Source organism: Argopecten irradians, chromosome 11 (assembly GCF_041381155.1).
Source record: "Argopecten irradians isolate NY chromosome 11, Ai_NY, whole genome shotgun sequence".
In the NCBI taxonomy this organism is placed as follows: Eukaryota; Metazoa; Mollusca; class Bivalvia; order Pectinida; family Pectinidae; genus Argopecten; species Argopecten irradians.
Window position 1 is genome coordinate 8,117,046 of NC_091144.1, and position 25,486 is coordinate 8,142,531.

The 25,486-nt window shown below is 40.2% G+C and overlaps 1 protein-coding gene across 1 annotated transcript; it reads left to right on the top strand.

Annotated features, from left to right (window-relative positions):
• The first annotated feature begins 22,996 nt into the window (after positions 1-22,996).
• Positions 22,997-23,758, top strand: LOC138335706 (uncharacterized). The gene has a single exon (XM_069284867.1). It carries the CDS (start codon positions 22,997-22,999, stop codon positions 23,756-23,758), a length of 762 nt encoding a protein of 253 aa, XP_069140968.1.
• The last annotated feature ends 1,728 nt before the right edge of the window (positions 23,759-25,486 follow it).

Sequence of the window (25,486 nt, forward strand, 5' to 3'; positions counted from 1 at the left end):
GATAGGGGAGATAACTCCTATAGCTATATTATCAATACATCCTATAAAGTTCACATAATTAATTTAGGTTATAGAACTTTCTAGAATATTATCATCGTATAAACAAATATGTTTGTAAACATGTTGATTATAAGTAGAGATTCTCTGTTCGGTGTGTTCCCTCTGTCGTTCCATATACTCCATATACAGATATGGCCAGTTGTGCCTGTCTGACATCAGGCGCTGTACTGTAAGACCGTATTCAGGACTAACAACAGACTGTATTCATACATGTGTAATAGTTCTCGAGCGCTCCTTATGGTATAGGGTCGTGTACCAATCATCAACGACCTAGTACGAATAATCTCACTGCCGCAACACACAGCTGGGCCTCCATAGGGTATAATATATCGTACAAGTAGTCACCATAATTCCTGTAAGGGTCTCAATCCCTCACCAGGAGTCATCTCACCAGGCATCAACACCAAATGTCATATTTCTGGGTAGTTGTGTAGTATGGGGAACACCATCTGTATATGGCTGTTCAGGCTCCCATACAGTTCACATACAGGTGGTAATTAGCGTACGTATGTGTAGATGATGTGGCGTAGACATGGGCATGGAGCTACAATATATAATTAATAAAACCTATCAGAATACTACCTAACTTTAATATATTATAATTATACTAGAATAAATACAGGTATTGAATACCAAACACGGCAATACACATCATCGCTCTCTACGTCGCATACGCGTACCTGTTAACTCAATACTGTCAACAAATCATCATGCACGAGCTTATACACCTTTACGCTCACGGTCGTTCATATACACGACATATACAGGTAAATTAAACATAAATTGACTTACCGTGACTGCATTTCACGCTCCTTATGACTTTATGGAATGCAAAGAAATCCTAATCCATCAAGATGTCTGCCGTATTGCCCACGCTAAGCTTACCTTTCTGCCTCACGCATGCGTAGTTCCTATTATGAAGTTACGCGTGAGAAATGGCGCGTAATTTAAATGTGCTAACAACTATACTTACCAAATACTTAACTAAACATATGTACACGTCTCGAGGCGGTATGTGACATACGCCCTGGCATTGAGAAATAAAATCGGGTAGCAATTTTTATTTCCCCACACATCACATACGCCAAAGACTCATATACAGCTAATAGCTATCCTATACGTAGGATTAACACCAATGATCAACTTACAGTCTACTCAAACAATCGGCCCCAACGTTTTCACTTCCTCGGATCGCTCTGATGGTGAACCTGTATGGTTGTAACACCAACGCCCACCTCATGAGCCGAGAATTGGTTCCCTTCAGTTTGTTGAGATACAGGAGTGGCTGGTGGTCTGTCTCAAGAACAAAATGTCGTCCATAGAGATATCTTTGGAACTTCAGCACTCCCCAAACAACAGCTAAGCACTCCTTTTCCACTACTGCGTAGGCGGACTCTGCCCCTTTGAGTTTCCGACTGGCGTAAGCAACTGGAAGACGATCCCCAGCCTCTTCCTGAAGAAGCACTGCCCCAATGCCATAATCAGAAGCATCAGTCTGTAGGATAAATCCCTCTTCCAAACTTGGCAACTTCAGAATAGGACTTGAAGATAAAACTTTCTTCAGCGTCTCGAACGCTGTCACTTGTGCTTCGCCCCAAACAATCTTGTGTGGTTGGCCTTTCCTTGTCAGGTCGGTCAACGGTACGGATATCGCTGCGAAATCCGGTATAAATTTCCGATAATATCCAGCCATCCCTAAGAACGAACGCACCTGCTTCTTCGTCTCAGGTCGCGGAACGCTAAGTATAGCCTTCACCTTGTCTGGGTTTGGTAAAAGACGCTGGTCTCCCACAATGTGGCCTAGGCATTCCAGACTTCCATAACCCAAGGCACATTTAGAAGGTCTTGCTGTGAGATTAGCTTTCCGTAGACGAGTGAACAAATCCCTCAAAACACGCATATGGTCGTTCCAGTTCCTAGAGTAGATGAGAATATCATCAATGAAACTTTCAATGCCGTCCATACCTCGCAGGAGTTTCCTCATGATGCGACAAAATGTTGCCGGAGCATTTACAAGTCCAAACGGCATCACTGAAAATTGGAATAGTCCGAATGGCGTAGTGAAAGCTGTTTTCTCCTGTGCGGACTTTGACATCGGCACCTGCCAGTAGCCTTTGCTTAAATCTAGACGTGAAAAGTATTTGTGTCCAGAGAGCCTTGCGAAAATATCATCTGCATTAGGCATCGGCTCTGCGTCAAAAATGGTGACGCGGTTGAGTTGGCGGAAATCGATACAGAAACGGTTGGTTCCGTCTTTTTTCCGTACAATCACCACAGGCGCCGCGTATGGAGACTCTGACGGCTCGATGACACCCATTCGTAACATCTTATCTAGTTCTTCTTTAATTGTGTTCTTCATACTGTATGGAATACTATGACTCTTCACTCTGACAGGTTCACATGTTGTTGTCTTTATGTCGTGTTTCCCTAGGTTTGTCTTTCCTGGAACATCAGTGAGTACATCTTCAAATTCCGCTAAAATATTCCTGATATCCGTTGTCTGATCTGAGGTCAGTAACTCTGATACTGCGACGTCATCTATCGACTCTGTTCTCGTCGGTGGCGGAATAGTGATGATATTCCCAGGAGGAAAATCATCATCTTCACTTTCGTCCTCGTCTGTTACCATGGCATTACATACCACTGACAATACTCCAAAATCTTGTCCCACCATCACCTGACATCTCCGCTCAACATACAACTTCAAAAGGTTGGCGTGTGTAACGTCTTCTTCTTCCCTTCAACATTCACCCTGTAATCCATTGAACCCCTCTTTTCCTCAATCATGTATGGTCCTCTCCACTGCATCAAGAGTTTGTTCCTTTTGGTCGGTAGAAGTACTAATACCTTGTCTCCAGGTTTCATGTCACGAGCTTTTGCTTTCCTGTTGTAGTACTTTGCTTGGCGTGACCTTGCTGATCGAAGTTGCTCTTGTGCCAACTTACAAGTCTCTTCTAACCTATCCTTTAGGTCCACCACGTACTGGTATGTGGTCTTTGTATCTGGGTCTGGAACTTCCTTCGTCCAAAGTTCCCGGAGAATCATCATCGGTCCTCTGACCGTTCTCCCGTAGAGCAACTCAAAGGGCGAATAGCGAAGGCTTTCTTGGGGTACTTCACGATAGGCGAATAAAAGCGCATTAAGGTACTTGTCCCAGTCTCGCGGACGTTCAGCACACATCTTACGTAACATCGCTTTAAGTGTCCCATTGAACCGCTCTACTAAGCCGTTGCACATAGGGTGGTAAGGAGTTGTCGATAACTGGCGTATTAACAATAATCTGCTGACCTCTCGCATCAGTTCCGAGGTAAACTGAGTTCCACAATCTGTCAGTACTTCACGTGGAATTCCAACACGACTATAAACATCTACCAGGGCCTCAGCCACACGCTCAGTCTCGATTCCCTTTAAAGCGACGGCTTCCGGGTACCGGGTAGCATAATCTACTATAGTAAGTATATAGCGATTTCCTCGATCAGTAACCGGTTGTAATGGTCCCACCAAGTCTATGGCAACACGCTGGAATGGGGTATCTATAAGTGGCATTTGTCCAAGAGGTACCTTGCTAATCCTACCTTTGGGAATAGTCCTCTGGCACACATCACAGGACCTACAGAATCTAGTAACGTCTGATGCCATACCCGGCCAAAAGAACTCTGTGCGGATCCTATCCATAGTCTTCTTAGCTTCCAAATGTCCAGCCATCATGGTATCATGAGCGAGTCTCACAACTGTAGACCGCAACTTCTCAGGTATCACCAACTGCTTGAAAACCCGTCCTCCTTCAACACCTGGACTATGAAACTCTCTGTAAAGCAACCCTCGTCCTACATAAAATCTAGACGACCCACCATCTGTTCTGTCCTTGACACTACCTTCCTTTGCGAAATGCCAGTACTTCGCAAGCGACCCATCAGTCATCTGTGTCTCTTTAATCTCATCTGGGCTTCCGATATCCTGCATCACTTTTGGCACCTTCAAAGGACGATATTGCTGACCATCTCTCTTCACTTGCGCTCTTGTCTGTACAGCTTGTACGACTTCTTTTGGTTTCCAGTCCTTATCTGGTCCATTAGCATGTCTAACCCCTGGAATATTCCCCAGTATTACATCATACACGGGATTATCCATACACCAAGCACATAAACTTCCGACAAAGTATGGCGAGTCTACAAACACCTTTGCAATGGGCACCACCACTTTATCACCATTCGCCACGACACAGGTCTGTGTCTCACCTGTCAAATCCTCATCAGCCACCAGACTTCTACGAATAACTGCTCCTGAACATCCAGTGTCCCTAAGCACCATCACAGAGTGATTCCCAATCCGTCCCTTTATCACCGGCATACCACAGCTTACCTGACGTTCACATGATGTTGACAATATATTCGTCCCTGATGCCTCTGGTTTCACTTCCTTCCCTACCTTCTCCATATCACAATCTCCAGTAGGCTTGACAATAACCTTTTTACCTCTGGCCGAAATACACTGAACCTGGCCTTTCTTCGACTTCTTAGGACAGTTGTACGACAAGTGGTCAGTTTTATTACATATAAAGCAATGCTTCCCTGATCCTGACTGTTTGGACCTAGAACTGTACTCGGTCGATGACTGCTTAATAACTTGGCTGTCTCCGGACTTACCATTTACCCCATTGAACTGCTTCTTATGTCCATCAGGACGAAACTTTAGTAGATTTGCCGTATTCCCTCTAGCATCTGCGAACTGATCCGCCAATTTAGCCATCTCGGTAATCGTTGCTGGAATACGCTCCTTTAGGAACAATGTCAGTTCGTTGCCACAAGCTTGGATAAACTGGTCCCGAATGATCAAGTCTTTTACACCCTCAAACGTTTTCGGTGAATTCGCCATCTCCAACCATCTCAAGAAATAACTATCTAACCTTACGGCAAACTGCACAAAAGTCTCTCCAGCTTCTGGTCGGCCCGTCTTAAACTTCTTCATAAATCCTTGCTCAGTTGTCTCAAATCTTTTTAACAAAGCATCCTTCAATACGGAATAATCCAGACTCTGATCCACTGGTAGTCGGCTAAACACATCCAATGCCCTTCCTTTAAGCAATACACTCAAATTTGATGCCCACTGACCTTCCCTATCCCATCCTTGGGTAGTAGCAAATCGTTCAAATCTCTGCAAATATGAATCAATGTTGTCTTTGCCCTCCTCAAACGCTGGTAATTTAGGACCCCGTAAGTCACTACCACTAACTTTCGGTTTAACATCCTGCTTACCCTTAAGCTCCAAGATTTCTACCTGTCGTTGATGTTCTTTAACAGCCAATTCCTCCTTCTCCTTGGCAAGTGCCAACTGAATCTCTAGTTCCTTCTCAGCTGCTTCAGTCCTCTTTTGGATCAGCTCCAGATCATGCTTCCTGTCAGCCTCTATCTTCCGAGCCTCCCGCTCGCGTTCTCGCTCATCCCTTTCCCTAGCCTGCTCTGATAGGATAAACTGTTGCAGCTCTTTACCTTCCAGACCAATATCCGTCCCCATTTCCTTCAATTCTTTTAAGGAGGTCATTGTACACTATTGTACTATACACAACAAAATAGGCTAAGTAACAAATATCCTGAACCATTTAACAATAAGCAATGCTACAAACAACATATATCCTACCTGATATACCTACCTGTACACCAACTTTAGTATATTGAAAGTAAGGTAAAAGTAAAACACTTACCTCTATTGTAGACGAATGTCACTTTCATAGATGAATCCTGTATAGCTGGCTCTTCTTGTAATACTATACTGACACCACACTCAGATTTATTCCACTCTCAGAGCACACACTCCAACATTCAAAATTCATCTAAACTGATTTCCAATTCAAATGTCAAACGTGTGAGCAATATCATCCCATCGCTGCCACCAAAAATTGTAACCTAACCGAGACATATTGCCACATGTTTCACAAATGAAAGAACAACAAATTACAATATTTACATTTATTACAATTTACAGCATAGACTATACAGAATATACAATATCCAATAGCCATCCACACTCCATATACACTCCCACAATACTCCCACAATACTCATTCAGTGAATCACACTTTAATAAGTATATATTATATATTTATATTACAATACTATATATTACAACAACTTTAGAATTTACACCTATCTAATAATAATACAACAATTTCCTAACACTAATTTATTCCTTCTATATAAAGTTCATGAGCTCCATACCGCTACACTGTACACTGCTGCTTCCACTAATCCCATACAAAATGTCAATGATATCCCGGTGTGTTCCCTCTGTCGTTCCATATACTCCATATACAGATATGGCCAGTTGTGCCTGTCTGACATCAGGCGCTGTACTGTAAGACCGTATCCAGGACTAACAACAGACTGTATTCATACATGTGTAATAGTTCTCGAGCGCTCCTTATGGTATAGGGTCGTGTACCAATCATCAACGACCTAGTACGAATAATCTCACTGCCGCAACACACAGCTGGGCCTCCATAGGGTATAATATATCGTACAAGTAGTCACCATAATTCCTGTAAGGGTCTCAATCCCTCACCAGGAGTCATCTCACCAGGCATCAACACCAAATGTCATATTTCTGGGTAGTTGTGTAGTATGGGGAACACCATCTGTATATGGCTGTTCAGGCTCCCATACAGTTCACATACAGGTGGTAATTAGCGTACGTATGTGTAGATGATGTGGCGTAGACATGGGCATGGAGCTACAATATATAATTAATAAAACCTATCAGAATACTACCTAACTTTAATATATTATAATTATACTAGAATAAATACAGGTATTGAATACCAAACACGGCAATACACATCATCGCTCTCTACGTCGCATAAGCGTACCTGTTAACTCAATACTGTCAACAAATCATCATGCACGAGCTTATACACCTTTACGCTCACGGTCGTTCATATACACGACATATACAGGTAAATTAAACATAAATTTACTTACCGTGACTGCATTTCACGCTCCTTATGACTTTATGGAATGCAAAGAAATCCTAATCCATCAAGATGTCTGCCGTATTGCCCACGCTAAGCTTACCTTTCTGCCTCACGTATGCGTAGTTCCTATTATGAAGTTACGCGTGAGAAATGGCGCGTAATTTAAATGTGCTAACAACTATACTTACCAAATACTTAACTAAACATATGTACACGTCTCGAGGCGGTATGTGACATCTAGAATGATCTATTTCCAGAAAGTTCTGTGTGTTTACTTGTTTACTGTTTTTAGTTAGATATTTCTAGAAGTAGAAGGTTCTCCAATATTCTTGAATTAGGGTTAAGCTATATATACTCCAGCTGCCCAAGGCTAATCAGAACTGTAATGAGACCTGTAATAAGACATATCAAAAATTGTACAGCGCCATATAAGATTCTATTGGGAGAGCTATTGTGACTTTATCTGTGGATTATTACAACACTTTGTGTTGATTTATTCATATTGCCTGGAACTTTACAAATCATCGGTGGACATTCAATTTCCTTGTGGATTTGTGATTATTGTTAATTTGAAACCTGGAAGGATCAAGGATTATACCAGGACATTCGCATACAGATAAGTAACACTTTAAATCATCGTACTACTCTTGTACCACCACCAATTACTTTAGACATTGTAAACCATCTCTGTATAATATTGTATATACAATTAAATTGTGTTTTGAATTTAGCTGCTGGTTTCTCATTTCTGTTATTCGTTCATGTAACAATGGAAGCTCTTAGTTCGATTCCTGTATATAATAGGTAATTGAACATGCAGTTAGAGATAGGAATCCTAATAAACGGAACTCCGCTCGTTGGCCAGTATGTTTGTTAAACGGAACTCGGGTCTGGTTCCTAGTTAAACGGAACTCGGGTCTGGTTCCTTGTTCCGTTTAAGTTAAACGGAACTCGGGTCTGGTTCCTAGTTCCGTTTATTAAACGGAACTAGGAACTAGGAACTCGCAACCAACTTCAGCCAACATTAAGCATTTAGCGTTTATAGCATTGCCAGGAGCGCTTGATTGACCAGATTCGACTTTACGAAAGATACACATCGAATCCTTTTTATATTGTCATGCAAATGGCGGCTACATATTATAACATGCAAATATGGCATATATGGAATACCAATGTGTACATGTAATGTCATTTGAACATAGTAGGTATATTTTTTTAAGAAAAAAAATGTTAAACGTAAGAGTTCAAATGCATTTCCGAAAATCTTCATATTTTGTCCAAAATGCAGCAGTTGATTTTTTTCTCAACAATAATCTTCGCGCTATGTTCAGTGTTCCAAAAAGTGTATAATAGACTATATGAGATGATAGCAATACCTCCCTATATGGTATATTTGCAACTATAATATACAGCTGCCATTTTCCAAATAAGGTTAAAAAAGGACTCGATATGGATGCCTTTGTAAAGTCGAATCCGGTCAAACCAGTGCTCCTCCTACATGCTATAAACACTTGTTAACATAATGGCATGGTTATTTGGTGACAGGAATATGAAGCGAACCTTGTGGACTTACAAAACTGTAATGTACAAAGTTTTGCATATTTTGCCAAAAATTACAAACATAACAAACAACACAACAATGTTCGAATCAATAGTAATACCTACAATTAGGCCTGATAAATACACATTTTTTATATTGAATCACATTGATATATAAGGGTTATCATTTGCAAAACGTTCTACATTAGCTGTGATAGGATCCGGAGTGGTAGTGTATCTAAACAAGCGACATCAGCCCAGAGAGCGTTTACAAAGAGATTAGTAACAATGTTTTGATTACGTGAAAGGTGGTATGAATCTATTTACATATAAATGGTCTATTATTGTATGTCCATAGTTATATCTAAAACTGTGTTGCTTTCTAAGTTGAATTACTACGGCAGTCAGGATGATCGAAAATATAGTTCCGATTGTTGAACGTTATAGTTGCCGTTTGGTTAGAAATATAACAAAAACTTCTTTCAATTATTTTAGAAGTATTCAATTTTAAAATTTGATAACATGTTAATGATTTCTATATCGAAACCATTGGAGATAACCAGTGCGGAACGACTAAGTACCGTTGTTAGAGTAGTGATGCAGTCTGAAGTAGAGCGAGCCGCCATATTTGATTTTCAACTGAGGAAAGTTGCTGTGATAATTCCTTTTTATGTAAGTAGGATAAAGATAAAATGTTTCCATGGTGTGTGTAGGCCTATTTCAAACGCAAACACGGAGATAAAGCTGATGATAAAGTTAAAAAAAAATCTGGGAATCTGTACGTGATATGTACGTGAATCTATTGATCTCTTAGCATTGTTTTCCAATCGGATGTCCCATATATTTAGGCAAGTTGAGTGACCGTACACGCATGCTATTGAATTCCCCGAACATTCCAGAGAAAGCTCCAGGTTGTAGCCCCGACCGGCGATCCATTTTAATGTTTATTACTGTTACAATGCTTGAACACATCTTTTGTTTTGATGTCAAATGCATATTTAAGTTGGATCTAATAGCAACTCTTTATCGTTCTATTTTGAAATCCGTCAACTTATGACTAGGAAACTTTTTTTTTACATTTCATTGTAAAATTTCATTATGTGATGAATCAAGTTGTCCTTGAAACAAATTCAAAATGAACTGCTTCGTAGTTCATTCCATTTGTTTCAGGAGGAAATCAAAATTCATGACCCTATGAAATCGACCAAAGCAAGATCCAATTCTTTAAAAAAACAAAAAACAAAAAACAAAAAAAACAATACCTTTATATCAACTACATTCATATTTTTTTATTGGAAAACAACGACAATCAAAGAATGAAAATATTAAAGCCCAGACACAATAGGCCAGAGAAAAGGCTGGCGTAATTTTATATACTTGTTATGTGAATTGTATACATTGTGACGTCACAGCGACGCCACTTTTTCTTTTATGGGTTGAAAAATTAAATATTTAAACCAATGGAAATGCTCATTACAAGCAAAATTGTTATACTGGTATTTATATTATAATTATCGATTTGAATTATATTTATTAAAATGTATATAGTTTAAGTAAATATACACTCGCCTGATGTTGGCATGAAATTTGTTAGACCCATTGAACTGTTCGCCATGGAAGACATTAATTTTAGATAGTATTTGAACCTTTTGAAGGAGACAAGGTACTGGGACTTAAAACATAAGAGATTTTAGAAGTAATGCTCGCATTCATTCATTCATTATTTTTTTCCTCTTAAAGAGATACAATAAATGTTCAATAAATTCAAAGAGAGAGAATGGGGAAAAGTTCAATTACGTTATCTTGAAAAAAAAATTAACAGTTTACTCAGTCATTTAAGTTAGAACTTGTCCTCAACCGTGAGAAATGCATGGGACGCTGCTCTGATGAAGCGTGTGACCATCAATTCAAAGTCAATCCTTGGATCTGTGCTAGCGTCATGTCTTCCAAAGATAATTTTGACACAATCTTTATCTGAGGTATTATCTAACATCTAGAGTGCGGATGGTATTTTTCTGTATACGTTGAGGTATATCATTGAATTTACTTCACTGTCGCTTGTTTCAATGCCGCGTATAGAAAACAGCGATGCGCGTCCCTTTTATAGCTCTTTTCAATATTTTTTGCGCGTGACATGCTGCTAGATAAAGGTATTCTAAGGTGTTCATGGTTATCTTTCATTTCCAGTTCCACTCCACCTAATATTCATTGAAAAATGACACAACTTCCGGTAGTATTGAACGAGAATTTCCACTGTATTGAATAATGCTGACAGACATTAAACAGGCACTATAAAGAGCGCGGTGACAGGGCGGGTAAGGGTAGGGTTACAACAATGTAAAACATAAGTGGGGCATCGGATGTTAAGACAAGTCGTTCAGGAGATCGTCGATGAAGATCAAATAGTATAGCGTGGACATAGTTCCATCTTGTTGCAATCCTTGCTTTATCTCGATCAATCACGATTTGGTTCCATTGCAAAAAATAGCGCTTTTGAGTCCCAAATAAGTATTTTCCACGATGCTCAGTATTCTACAATTAATTCCTTTCCGCTTCAACTTTTGTATAAGTCCCCATGACACACGGTATTGGAAGTTTTTATGTCCAGGAAAGCTACAAATACCTTGTTATTCTGTTCGATGTTTGCATAAATCGTCTCCTACAGGATGAACGACGCTTTTTCTCAGCCAATAAGACGATGAAAACATTGTTGTTGTTCTTTCGGAAACGCCGGAAGTTTTCCTGGAGCCAGGTAACAAGTCGTTTATGAATGATAGTTTCATATATCGTATACATTACAGGTAGCAGCGATATGGGTCGATAGTTATCGGGATTTGATCTCGGCTTGTTGTTGCCTTTATAAATCGGAATAAGTTTGCCCTTCTTCTATAAATCGGGAATATACGTACTTTTTAGTGACAAGGTTTGACAATTCTGTCAAGAAAGTAATTAATGTCCTTCCTCCGTTTTTGAGTTGTTCATTTATCAGTCCATGGATTCCCGGCGCCTTTCGCAAGTTACATTTATGAATAGATTCCTAAACTTCGTTAAATAAGATTTCACAGTGTTGATCATCTCATACTTAGTCATTTGGTACTTAACTGTTTATGTTTTCATATTCTTTAGATATATTTGAATCTGATGATTCGTATAGTGTTTCAAAAATAATGCAATCTGATTTGCAATACTTTCACGATCCCACGCGGTCACGTCAACGATTCGAATTTCTTTACATGTGCTCGGTTGTTGCTTTTTCCGCCTTTTGATCAGTTGCCATATGTGAGACTTCGTATGCCTTATTTAGGCGAAGTAATAATCTAACTCAGGACTACAGTTCCGTCATAGTGTAAAACATCACCCTTTCCTAATGTATCAGCATTGAGACAAAATTGTCTCTCGAAATAGAATTGAAAACATTTTTGATTTCATTGTCCGAATCGGAGTACGACAGTTACAGAGTATACGGAGGTGTTGTTAGTTCAAAATACGACTTCTGATTCCGGTTCCGGTTCCGGTAGTACATGTAGCACGACAATCCAGAGAGGAACAAAATCGAAGATTTCTAATGTCTGAGGAATTGTTACATACTGAAATATCACAACAATACAGGAGTTAAGCGCGACGAGCGATCGTGAAATGGCTATAGCAAACAACAAGAAGAACGGTAGCGGCGCCCCTAAAAACGTCGTGACTAGGAACTGCGGGAAACTTCCGTCATCAAAATCCAGATCAAAATCGAGCGTCAAATATATATTCCGGAATACTAGCGACTTAACCACCGACTTTCATCAGAATTTCGGTGATAATCACTGTGGTGTACCCGATCTGGAGTGGACACTTCAAGATTGCGGCCGGTTCAAAACAAAAAAGATAGGTGTTGCCTACAAAGTGAGCTTCCTGCAGAAATAAGGAGTCGATTTTTTCCGTAGGATGGCTAGATTTTGAGGAGAATTTGACAATGAACACGCACATCTATTCCTCTGGATGCATATTTACGTTTTATGGTTGTATCACTACTCAGAAGTAGGCCTTAGTTGCGATTTAAAAATCGAATCGAAGCGTGACAATCAGTGTAAACATGCAATTTTCGGACGTTTTGAAGCAAATATACCAAAAGTTTCATCACGTATGTTACAAAATGGCGTTTCTTCTTAATTCTGCCTGCCAAAGCACAGCTCATTTCGTCAACTCATTAATTAGTTATCGATGTTTAAACAATTTTGAATTGGCATGGAGTGGACCCTGAGAACGTACGATCTTTTAATCACAGAGTGGACTCGAAATTTAGGGTACGGAATATACTTTTTGGATATGGAGTGGAAACATTTGGATACGGAGTGGACAATTGTAATCTCAAGAGGCACATGGAAAGCCACAGACAGGGAGCATGTCCGAACTGTGACAAAATTTTACTATGGCCGATTGTTATGTCACTTGTTTACATTGGGGGACCAGTTTACAGACAACACTAAACACCGCGTGTATCGCCATTAGTGTGCAATCCGAAGAGGACCATGCGGTCCCTACGTCATCAATACATGGGTACATGAATACACAAAGTATAGTCTGTTTCACAATAATGCCTTACATTACACCCCCCTTTGTTGGAATTAAATGTACAGTCTCGTAGGTATTGATCATTAAAATAACAGTCTATATTTGACGATAATATTTTTCAATAAGCAAACACTTTGAACATGAATTAACGAATTCATCCTATTAATGCAATTCGACTATATTTATTAATCATTAACTATCATATTTAAACCAAAATGATATGATTTAGCACAGTCTCTGTAATAAACCTATTTACACTAGTACTATAGAATTGTGGCATTAGGATTCCAAATTATAGCAGAGAACTTAAATTCGAAATAGAACACAGTCTTGAAGGTCCATTTTCACTAGAGGTTTTGACAAACGATCAGATCTCGTCACAGTCACAGTACACGGGGTAGGGATTCCTCCTCCTTCGACATTGGATGTTTCTTTGAGGTCGACATCGTCCTTTATATCCGGATCCTCGTCGTCATCGTCAGATGGTGGATTAAGCTCATCGTGGATATGACCAGAGACTTTGGTCAATGGTCTCCTGTAACGTCGAAGTACATCTTTTGAGGTGCTGACTAGATACGATCACGGAGTTGTGGATGTTGATTTCACAATCCCTTGAATACGAGAGTCCCGAGTTTTTATCAACACAATGTCATCGAATGTAAGCTCAGGTTTTGCTTGGGCTCTGTGATATTTGTCATAATTCTTTTTTTGAATCACTTTAAATTTCATGTCCATATTCCGGAATCTCTCTTGTTCGTCACCGGTTGGAATGAGGACGGATGGATGTATGGGTAGCGTAGTTTGGAGTTTTCTGCCCATTAACAGTTCAACTGGACTTTTACCTTGTTCGAGCGGAGTGCTACGGTGTAAAAGTAGTGCTAATATGGATCATTGTTTGTACGGCCCTCTCTCCGCCTCCCCATTATCTTGAGGGTACCTGGGGCTGCTGGTTACATGTTTAAAACCGTAATTGGTGGAGAACTTTTGGAACGTTTCCGAAACATACTGTGCCCGTTGTCTGATACTGCAGACTCTGGTACGCCATGTCGTGCAAATATAGATTTAAGGTGATTCACGACTGATTGGGAGGTAGAACGGTCCTCTAACAGGGCAATTTCTATGTAACGCGAAAAATAATCCACCACAAGAACGTAGTCTTTATAGCGCCAATGAAACAAGTCAGAGCCAACCTTTTGCCAAGATCTGTCTGTAGTTGGTGTTGATATCATGGGTTCTGCTTGGTCCTTTTTGTGGTTAGCACAATGTCGCGACTCATTCCAGGCCACCAAAAACTTTCTTTCGCCAGTCTTCGGCATTTTACGATGCCTTGATCTTCTTCATGGATTTTTGACAGTATATCGCTTTGGATCGATTTCGGGATCACAAGTCGACTGTTTCGCAACAGGAGTCCGTCCTCAATATTAAGTTCATCGCGAACCGTCCAATAGGGAATACCGCGAGTAGATAGTCGCGACTTATCCAGCCAACCTTCTCTAATGTGTTTGATAAGTTCAACACATGTTTCGTCGTTTTGTTGTTCGAGCAATATCGAAGCGAGTTTTGCTGAAGTGGCGGGAATTTGCGACATTACATAATCAACGTGCACGGCTACCTCGTCACTGAGTTCCTCATCAATTCGTCAATGTCCTTTAAGGGAGAGCGAGATAGTGCGTCCGCGACACGAATAGATGACCCTTATCCAGGTGTGTACACCATTTTGTACGAGTATCTCATCAAACGCATACGTAATCGTTAAGTAACGCGAGTAAAGCCTTATGGTCAGTATCTATGTCCATCCCGGTGATGAGATCTCTGAATTTATACAAGCCCATGCCGTGGCGAGGGCTTCTTTTTCCACTTGCGCGTAAATAGTTTCCATAGGCGACATTGCCCGAGAGTTAACTCCCTTGATGGTCAACAGACAATGGAAACTCGCTCCGAGGAAATTCAAATGATACAGACTTAATAGGCAAGTAATTGGCTAAATGTTATGTATGTGCATCATTATTGACATCGATGATATGTTTAAATAAGCTTGTAGTGAATTTGATCGTTATAAAAGGTGTAAATTGGACAAATTAGAATGAACAGTTCACCAAGTGGGGCCCGCGGTGGGTTCAATAGTGGTGAAGCTTTATCACAAAGCCATAATGAAATATTTAGTCATCTTTGCGACATAGTTGGAAGCTGTGATCGACAAAATTCAAAAAGTGCTTTCTGATCTTTATAAAGGCGATTTATGTGAAATTAGTGCGATACGCAATAGTCTGTTTGAGCTAGAGAAGGCGCGACGATTAGAAACTCCATCTGGCCACTTGATCGGACGGACAAATGGTGGAAATAGTCAAGCAAGTGATAAATTACTGGACGATATACATATTCTGTTTCACTATTTTGACGGTACAATGAGTGTCGGTGAATTTAACAATGTGTTAAGATATAAAGATCGTTTAAAGTCCTCGTGCGAGAACTCGACCCCGTCGTGTACCGCTGACATTGATTAATCGTCGGTCTTCGGAACGATGAGATGGACAGGTTAGATTGCGAGTAGTTCAATAACTCTGAAAATGATGGGAGACAGTCTCACATCGAAGCTCAGTAGCACTTTCACGATTGGGGAGGCGTACAGGATGACAACTATTGGAATACAGGTGACAACAGGGACAATTTTGAGAGGTACCAACAGGACTTGATAGATGAATACGAGCTGTATATACTCACTACTCGTTTTAAGCCTTGCTATTGTAATGAGCTGGAATATTCGTGGTGTAACATTTGGCACACCTTACTTATGTGATTCACTTAAATAACGGATATCAGTTTCATTGCAGAGCACTGGCTCATGCCTGAGCAGTTGCAATTTTTTAATAGTATTGACACACAATTCAAATATTTTGGTAGATGTGATGACAGGTTGGATACAGAACCTGAAAATAGGAAGGGGCGTGGGTTTGGAGGAGTAGCATTTTTATGGCGTAAAAACCTGAAAGTGGCTCCTCTTTTACAGGATGGTAATGACAGAGTTATTGGTCTACATGTTAAAGTTAGTAATTTATCTTATTATGTTATTGGTGTATTGATGCCATCCTCAAACTTGCCTTTTTGTAATTATAGAGATACCATGCAATGTTTATGTGATATATATGACAAATATGTAGAAAATGGTAATATAATTGTAATTGGGGATTTTAACGCACAGCTATCTAAAAAATTTGGGGAGAAAACATTCCAGATGCCAATGAGAGAGGAAAAATTCTTCAACAATTTATGCAAGATCGGTATCTTATATCTGCTAATTCGCAAGATTGGTCTTCGGGGCCGAACTACACTTATTTATCTGGTAATGGTGAAAGAATGTCAATGATTGATCATGTCTTGATACATTCGTCTAAAGTCTTATTGACACGTGTCGTATATGCGATGACTACTTTCTTAACGTGTCTGATCATAGACCTATACAACTAACAGTGAACGTACGACTATTTAAGGGTCAAATCGCGACAAACGATTATTTTGTGAAATGGAAAAAAAGTTACCGAGATTCATATTATCAATTATAAACAGTTACTGGATAAATTAATCAGAAGTTCGTCGATAAAATGATATTGAACAAATATCAAAGTTATTTCATACAGCAGCAAAATTAACTCTGCCTATCAAAAAAATTCAAAAAAAATACTTCCTGAAACTTAACTAGAACTCTCGTGAAGTTCGAGCCTTTCACACAAACATGAGGTCATCAAGGCTGATATGGCTGAGTGAAGGTCGACCTAGAGGCTCTCAGTTTGATTCTTATTCAAACTACAAGAGTGCAAAAAGACATTTCAGGCGGGAATGACATAAAGCGAGCAAAGAATATGAACGCAAACAGTTTGCGGAATTTGAATTGTTGGCAGAGATAGATCTCGGTACATTCTATCAAGCCGTTCGGCGGAAAAGGTCCATAGGGAGTAATCTGCATCCTAATGAGCTGCTAGTAAACGGTACAATAACGCGTGACCCGGAAGCGCTAAGAGAAGCATGGCGTGGACATTTTAGCAAGCTTGCATGTCCAGTAAATCAACCCCACTTCAACGATGAATTTAAAGATAATATTGAAAAGGCTCTTCGACATGTATTTAGAAAGCTTTAACAATTGTCAGGACATATGTGATAAGCCGATATCTAAACCGGAAGTAAAACGTGTCATATCTAATATGAATTGTGGAAAAGCAGGGGGTTATCATAAGGATTTTAGTGCTTGAATACAATATTGTAAAACAAAAGACAGTGAACGCGTACCTACATATAATTTTAACGGACAGATGGATGTATATATTTATTTCAGACACTACATTTGACATTGCTATACAAATTTCCTTGATTTTATTGTTGTTGGATTAACCGCGGTAATTATATCAGCTTCAGTGTCACATAAAGTTAATTGAGTAATTGTATTACGTACACGGGGCAACCAGGTGGTATGACGCTTAGCCTCGGGGCAATGGACACGCCAATTAAGTATAATTAGCCTACCCGCCTGACCAGTAAATTAAGAGCAGTAAATGTCAGGTGTTTATCTGTTGTATTTCATCTAACCTTATGTTTATACTCTGTAATATCAGTGAAGGCCACGACCACCGAACGGACAACACGGCACTATTTTTGGAATATCCAGGATATGCCCACCGTTCAAGGCCAAAGTGCTAGTGTAATAAAGACCGTCAAAAGAAATCATTACGGATCCTTGTTTCTTTTACGAAATCAACATTTTGTATAACAAGTGAAAAATTCCTTGTTATAGTTGGTGAGAGAATCAGTGTAGATCCCGCGCCTAAACAGCCAAGTGAGAATTTTCCCCCCAAAATCGCAACGAAGAACAACGCCGCGTTGGACACCAGCATGGCACGCTCTGCAAGTTTTTGGAACAAACCAAGAATGGAAGGAAACCTACGTGTATGTGTAGATTTGGGACGGCGTAATTGCTATAGATGTGGAGGACAATTTCTCCAAAATCATCTCAGCTTTTGTCCTGCTAAACACGTTTATTGTTTTCGATGTGGAAAGATTGGACATTTTGCAAATGTGTGTTTCACCCGGATTAATTCAACAGCGGTGAGTGAACAACTGTGTGACGTAAACGCTGTGTCGACACCACCCGTGATATCAGCCAGTTCTTCACGACCTTTGCAAAAACGAAAATCCCGCGCCAAGCAGAGGAGAGATTTATTGCGACTTAAGGAATTTAAAGAAAGAAAACAGGTACAGCCAATTTTACCTTTTCAAACTCTTTCGAACGATGAATTTTTAAACGTTATGGACACTGATCAATGCCAAATTCAGCTGAATTCTATCAGGAGACAAAATACACTAATGAAAATTACAGTAAAAAGTCTTTCGGACAAGTGTGAAAAACTTCAACGGGAAAAGATTAACATGGATGAAGAAATATGTAAACTAAAACAACAATTGGACAATTCGGATAACATAGAAAATAAACAGAATTCATGGGCAGCTCAACACAAGGAATTTGAAAAAGCTATAGAGAAACGCGACAAGAAAATGAAAGCGAAAGACTTCGAAATAAGTATTTTAGGAATAGATTTAGACCAGGCCAGAGAAGACTACGCTGGAGCCAGAAGGGAGAATGACAGATTGGCAAGTGAAAACTACCAGCTACAAGACGAAGTCGCATCTTTAAAAAGAAAACAAAATTCGGATGTGATTAAAATTCACCAAGTTCCCTCTGTCCAAATCGTGAACAATTTATCCCACCAAAATCATCAAAGCCATGTTCAACAATCGAGACAACGTAACAGTACTAGTAATCCCACGCGCCGTGGAAATCGTCAAAAGAGGACTGATACCCGCAGCTCCTGGTGGTGTGATAATCCCCGACAAATGCCACCAGGCTTTGTTCCAAACTTCAAACCGACAAATCTAAGATGAGACGAGGACGTCTCATTTTCCGATGGCGAGGGAAGTTATCATAAGGATTTTAGTGCTTGAATACAATATTGTAAAACAAAAGACAGTGAACGCGTACCTACATATAATTTTAACGGAGAGATGGATGTATATATTTATTTCAGACACTACATTTGACATTGCTATACAAATTTTCTTGATTTTATTGTTGTTGGATTAACCGCGGTAATTATATCAGCTTCAGTGTCACATAAAGTTAATTGAGTAATTGTATTACGTACACGGGGCAACCAGGTGGTATGACGCTTATACTCGGGGCAATGGACACGCCAATTAAGTATAATTAGCCTACCCGCCTGACCAGTAAATTAAGAGCAGTAAATGTCAGGTGCTTATCTGTTGTATTTCATTTAACCTTATGTTTATACTCTGTAATATCAGTGAAGGCCACGACCACCGAACGAACAACACGGCACTATTTTTGGAATATCCAGGATATGCCCACCGTTCAAGGCCAAAGTGCTAGTGTAATAAAGACCGTCAAAAGAAATCATTACGGATCCTTGTTTCTTTTACGAAATCAACATTTTGTATAACAAGTGAAAAATTCCTTGTTATAGGGTCATGACTGATTGGTATTAGAACATTCAAAGTTTGCTAGTGATACTATAACAACATATTTGAAAACGACAAGTACCCAGACCATTTTAAATATGGTATTGTAATAACATTATTTAAAGGTGGAAAACGCGATAGATTATTAATGGATACTAATGGATATCGTTTACTGATATAAAGGCGTCTGTCCTCTTTGATGGCAAGAAAAGCATGACCTACAATGTTGAGCAGGGAGTAGGTCAAGGCCATTGCTCTCAGCATGGTGCTTCCTTGTCATGATTGATGGACTCGGTAAGGAGTTAGATAATCGAAGTCTTGGCCTTATTGTAACAGAATCACACATCCCATGTGTGTTGTTAGCTGACGATACGTTAGTACTATCAGCTTCCAAAGGGCTTCTTCAACAAGAGTTAGCTATTGTATATTCATATTCTACCCGTTGGCGACTAAACTATAACTCTGACAAAAGTTCTGTGGTAATATTTCAGTCTAGTCGTCGACGTGGAAAGACGGATAATAATAATTTACAGTGTAAAATTGGCCCAGATAGGATTCCAGTATCATCTCAAAAGCATATGCAGGGATACTGTTCACCAGTAATCTGCAATCAAGCAGCAATATTACAGATGCCTGTGTTAAAGGGAGGACTATTATAAATTCACTTCTAACAATTGCTATTCATCCAAATGGGCTAAACCCCATTTCAGGTTTTAATATTGTTAAAAGTGTTGTTTACTCCAGTATGTTGTATGGTTGTGAACTCTGGAATTTGTATACCAAAAGTGCGGTTGCTGAATTAGAACGAACACAAAGGTATGTCTGTAGACATTGTATTGGTCTCCCAAAAACGTCCTCATCAGCTGTAACAGTCCAATGTTTAGGATCGTTTGATATTTGGAGCGAAGTAGAAAGACGAGAGTTATTGTTTTGGAATAAAGTGTACTTGGGTAAAGCTAAATTTATATGGAAAACACTTTTTATTACTCGACTATGTCAGTTTTTGTATGGCGATGTATGTAATACTTGTACTCAAACAGGATTTATACCTGATATATACAATATAATGGTTAAATTTAATATACAATCCTTTATAAATGACTACATTCTTAATGTCTTTGTGCCACCAGCAATGTGCTGGAAGCGTTTTATTAACAGATTTTTGAATGATTTTTATTACATATGATGGAAAGAAAATCTTAAAAATTGTGAAGAGCTTGAGAGGTACTCCGCTATTCGCAGTAATCCTGGTATAAATCCTATTTTACAACTAAGTATGAAGCGCATTTCTCGGCACCATGTGTGGGATATAGTATAAAGAATATGGCTTTAAGCCTTCACTTGCTATCACGTGTCCTAGAAAGGTGACCTATGACCATGAGAACTGGCACTTGTCTTGATTTAACGTTAGTCCGACCTGTTCAATCTTCACGAGAGCGGCAGTTAGTCTAAAATCGTGTTCTTCCTGTGTAGACCAGAATACGAGTGTGACGTCCATTTAGCAAATGACTCCCTCTAGCCCCTCGAGAATTTTTTCGCTGAGAAATTTTAGGCGCAGTTGTTATGCCGAATGGGAGACGATGATACCGAAATCTTGCGAAGGGAGTAATAAAACAGGTCAACATAGACAGCGGAGAGCGGAATTTGCCAGAAGCCTGAATTGGCATCTAATTTACTTAACACTTTTGCGCCACTCAATTGACTGAATGTTTGGTCGCCAGCTGGCATCTGACGAATCTCGTGTTTAACAGCCTCGTTAAGTTTCGTAAAATTTGGAACAGATTCGTATATTTCCATTAGGTTTTGGTACTATGACCATTCCTGCGCATGGATCAGAAGGTCCTTCCACACGTGAAATAACACCTAGGTTCACTATACGATTAAGTTCGTTGCTATTTGCCTCGGAGTAGTAATAAGCGTAATACGATACACACCATCAAGTTTTCCGAGACCACTGAACAACTTGGGTTTTGCACTCACCGATGTGACTATCCTAATCAAGGCTAAAGCTTTTATCGCGGGTCTCCCCAATAACGGATACTGTAGATTTATTTTTACATAGATGTCTAGTAGCACGGTACTGCTTTTACCTTTCATCTGTCCTTGGAATTTCCCTATCACACTTAGCGTTTTGCAGACTTTACCAACGGTTTACGGATTCTGTTGTACAGTTTCTCAGGGATAACCGTTACGTCCGCGCCGGTATTCATTTTAAAAGTAATCTTTGTTTGCTCAGGGATTAGGTTTATCGACCATTTGAGGTCCACATCATTTTTGTCCGTTCCGACTGACCCTAGAAAGGCGGTATCATAGCAGTTTTCATCGGAATCACTTTCGTTTAAGTTCGTTGATTTTTCCTCGCCGACTGTTGTGCCTCCGGCTTTTATTTCTACACATTTTGCTGTAATGTCCGATGTCCTTACAATGATGACATTTCACATGTTGCGCGGGACACTAATCAAGCTTATGTACATCATGGCCACATCGGTGACACTTTCCTTTACTTTCTTGACCTTGACCTTGATATTGCGGTTTATGCTTTCATCTTTGGATTTGTTGATGATTACGGCCATGGCCTTTATTTCTAGTGTGAAGCCTATCGACATTTGCACGGGTGGGAGTCTCAGACAGTTTCAAATTTGTCAGTCCAACCACTAACCTGTCCCTAATCATCTCTTCTCTGAGTGTCCCGTAATTACAATGTTCTGACAGGGCATGCAACGACGTAATAAATGTTTCAACATGTTCATCATCCTTTTGTTTACGTTGGTTAAATTTGGCGCGCTCAAATATGACATTTCGACGGACCACAAAATAACCTTCAAATTTCTCTTTCACAGTTTCATAGACTTTCTTTTCATCTTCCGTAAGTTCAAAAGAAACCGAATATTTCCTCGGCCTCCGGACCCATGGCGTAAATTAATGTGTTTACCTGGAGAGCTTCGTCCTTTCACGACAGCTCTGATGCCACTTGAAACCGGTCAAAACGTTTTCCCCATTTTACCCAATCCTCCGGAGCTTTGAAATTAAACTATTTTGGTGGGGAAAACTGATACGGCGCCATGTCTGCTTCAACGATTATTTAGGCGAGTTTATCCCACACTTCTGACACCATGTTATGTCACTTGTTGACATTAGGGGACCATTTTGTTGTAAATACGGTACACAGTGTTATTTGTATAACTCGGACTTTAGTAAGTCTGTTAATCTGTATCACTACACGCTTGTATGTCTGAGCATGCGCATTGTAATAAACTGAATACAAGATGGAAACCTCCATGATGATGTCACGTTGTGTTGTAAGCTACTATAAACGGGTTTTAGCTACGATATAACATTCTGGCGACGAGGATGGCTGGACGCATGGGGAAAATCGACAACTTTGACGATTCCGTCGAGTCGTGGAAGTGTTATCAGGAACGTCTGAAACAATTTTTTAAGGCAAATGAGGTGCCAAATGGAAAAAAAGTTCCGGTGTTGTTGAGTGTTATTGGCGGGAAACCGTATTCCATCCTGCATGACTTGGTTGCACCAGATTTACCGGGTGATAAATCGTATGTAGATTTGGTCGGCGTCTTAAATGGACATTTTAACCCTCAACCGCTACAGATAGCCGAGCGTTTTAGGTTTCACAAGAGAGACCAGAAGTCGGGTGAGTCGATCAGAGAATTCAATGCAGCCATACGAAAATTAAGTGAGCATTGTGGGTTTGGACAGTCTTTGGATGAAACTTTGAGAGACAGATTAGTGTGTGGTCTACGTAATGACAATATACAAAAGAAACTGCTGTCTGAAGATAATCTGACCTATAAAAACGCGTTAGATATTGCAATTGCAATGGAGACGGCATCCCGAGATGCTGTGGAACTTCAGAGGGAAAAGTCAGGAAACATGGTAAACAAAATAAACAAGGTTAACCCAAAAAAGAAAATGAAGAAAAAAACTCAACAAAGCGGCTTAAAGAATGAAAAGAAATCACAGAAACCATGTTTTCGGTGCAACGGAAAAAATCATAGTGCGGAGGAATGTTTCTACAAGGACTACTCGTGCAACGCTTGTAAAGAAAAAGGACACATACAGAGAGCCTGCCGAAACACAGAAAAAGAAGTCTAATTCTGGAAATAAAAAGGGGAAGGTGTACTCTCTAGATCACGATGACAGTGATGTTGACAGTCTACTTGGAAGTTTAACATTCACGGTAAAGAACCTCGACAGTGACGTCATATGGGTAAAACCGGAAGTGAACGGTAAAGTAATCGCTATGGAACTGGACACCGGTTCTCCAGTTACCATCGTTCCTGTGTCCGTCTATAAGAGACATTTCAGTGACTGTAAACTGGAAACGACAGATTTAAAACTTCGTACTCTAGTCGGTGAGAAAATAAAGGCACTAGGTCAAATTAAGGTGAAGGTCAACCTAAACGGACAAAAAGCAGTGCTACCGATACATGTTGTTAGTGAGGAGTGCAGAGGTCCGCCATTACTCGGAAGGAACTGGCTCGATGTGTTGACACTTGATTGGACGGCAATCAAGGAAGCTCGGCGACTCAACTTTCATGAGAAATGTGAAAACATGACAGTACAAGGTCTCAAACTGAAATATGCCGCCGTGTTCAAGGATGAGTTGGGTACGTTAAGGGACATTTCCGCTCAGATCAAAGTACGCCCCGGGGCCAATCCGAAATTTTGTAAGGCGAGAACTGTGGCATACGCCATTAAACCAAAAGTTGAAACTGAGATAACACGATTAATGGGTGCTGGTATCCTAAAGAAGGTCGAAACGAGTGAATGGGCCACACCGATTGTGCCAATCCCTAAGAAAGACAATTCCGTGAGAATTTGTGGAGATTTCAAGGTCACAATCAACCCGGTACTCGACGTGGACCAGTATCCGTTACCGAAAGTTGAGGACATATTCGCTTCGTTAGCCGGAGGTGTGAAATTTACAAAGTTGGACTTAAAGCAGGCGTACCTGCAAATGGAGGTGAGACCAGAGGATCGGAAATTCCTAACTATAAACACCCATCTTGGCCTTTTCCAATATCAGAGGCTCGTGTTTGGTATAGCCTCGGCACCTGCCATTTGGCAACGTGCCATGGACCAAGTGCTTCAAGGGATAGGTCGTGTCCAATGTATTCTTGATGATATGATTATAACCGGCGAAACGGAGGAAGAACATATGCGAAACCTCGAAACCGTGCTTCAGCGCCTAGATAAATTTGGTCTACGCCTAAACAAGGAGAAATGTGCGTTTATGCTCGACAAGATCGAATTCTGCGGTCATGTAATCGACAAGGACGGTATTCACAAAACCGACGACAAGGTCAACTCTGTAGTCAACGCTCCGATTCCGAAAACCGTGAGTGAGCTCCGAGCTCTGTTAGGGTTAGTGAACTATTATGCGAGGTTTCTTCCAAACCTTGCTACCGTACTTAGCCCGCTACACAAACTTCTGGAAAAGGATGCTGAATGGGAATGGACCGAGGAATGTCAGAAGGCCGTCGACCGTGTGAAGGAAATGATGACATCGGACGAAGTTCTGACGCATAACGACCCGCGATTACCCGTGGTACTCTCGTGCGACGCGTCTCCGTTTGGTATCGGTGCTGTATTGTCTCATCGTCTCGAGAACGGCGACGAAAAGCCAATAGCATATGCCTCGCGAAGCCTTACTGCTGCTGAAAAAAAAAACTACTCGCAAATAGACAAGGAAGCTCTGGGAATTGTATGGGGTGTGAAAAAGTTCTACGCCTATCTCTACGGTCGTGAGTTCACACTAATAACGGACCATCAACCCCTGGTGTCTATTTTCCACCCACAGAAAGGTATTCCTGCTACGAC

Bases quoted from the DNA above. Each gene is read 5' to 3' on its own strand.
- LOC138335706 (XM_069284867.1), top strand. From the start codon at position 22,997: ATGGCTGGACGCATGGGGAAAATCGACAACTTTGACGATTCCGTCGAG.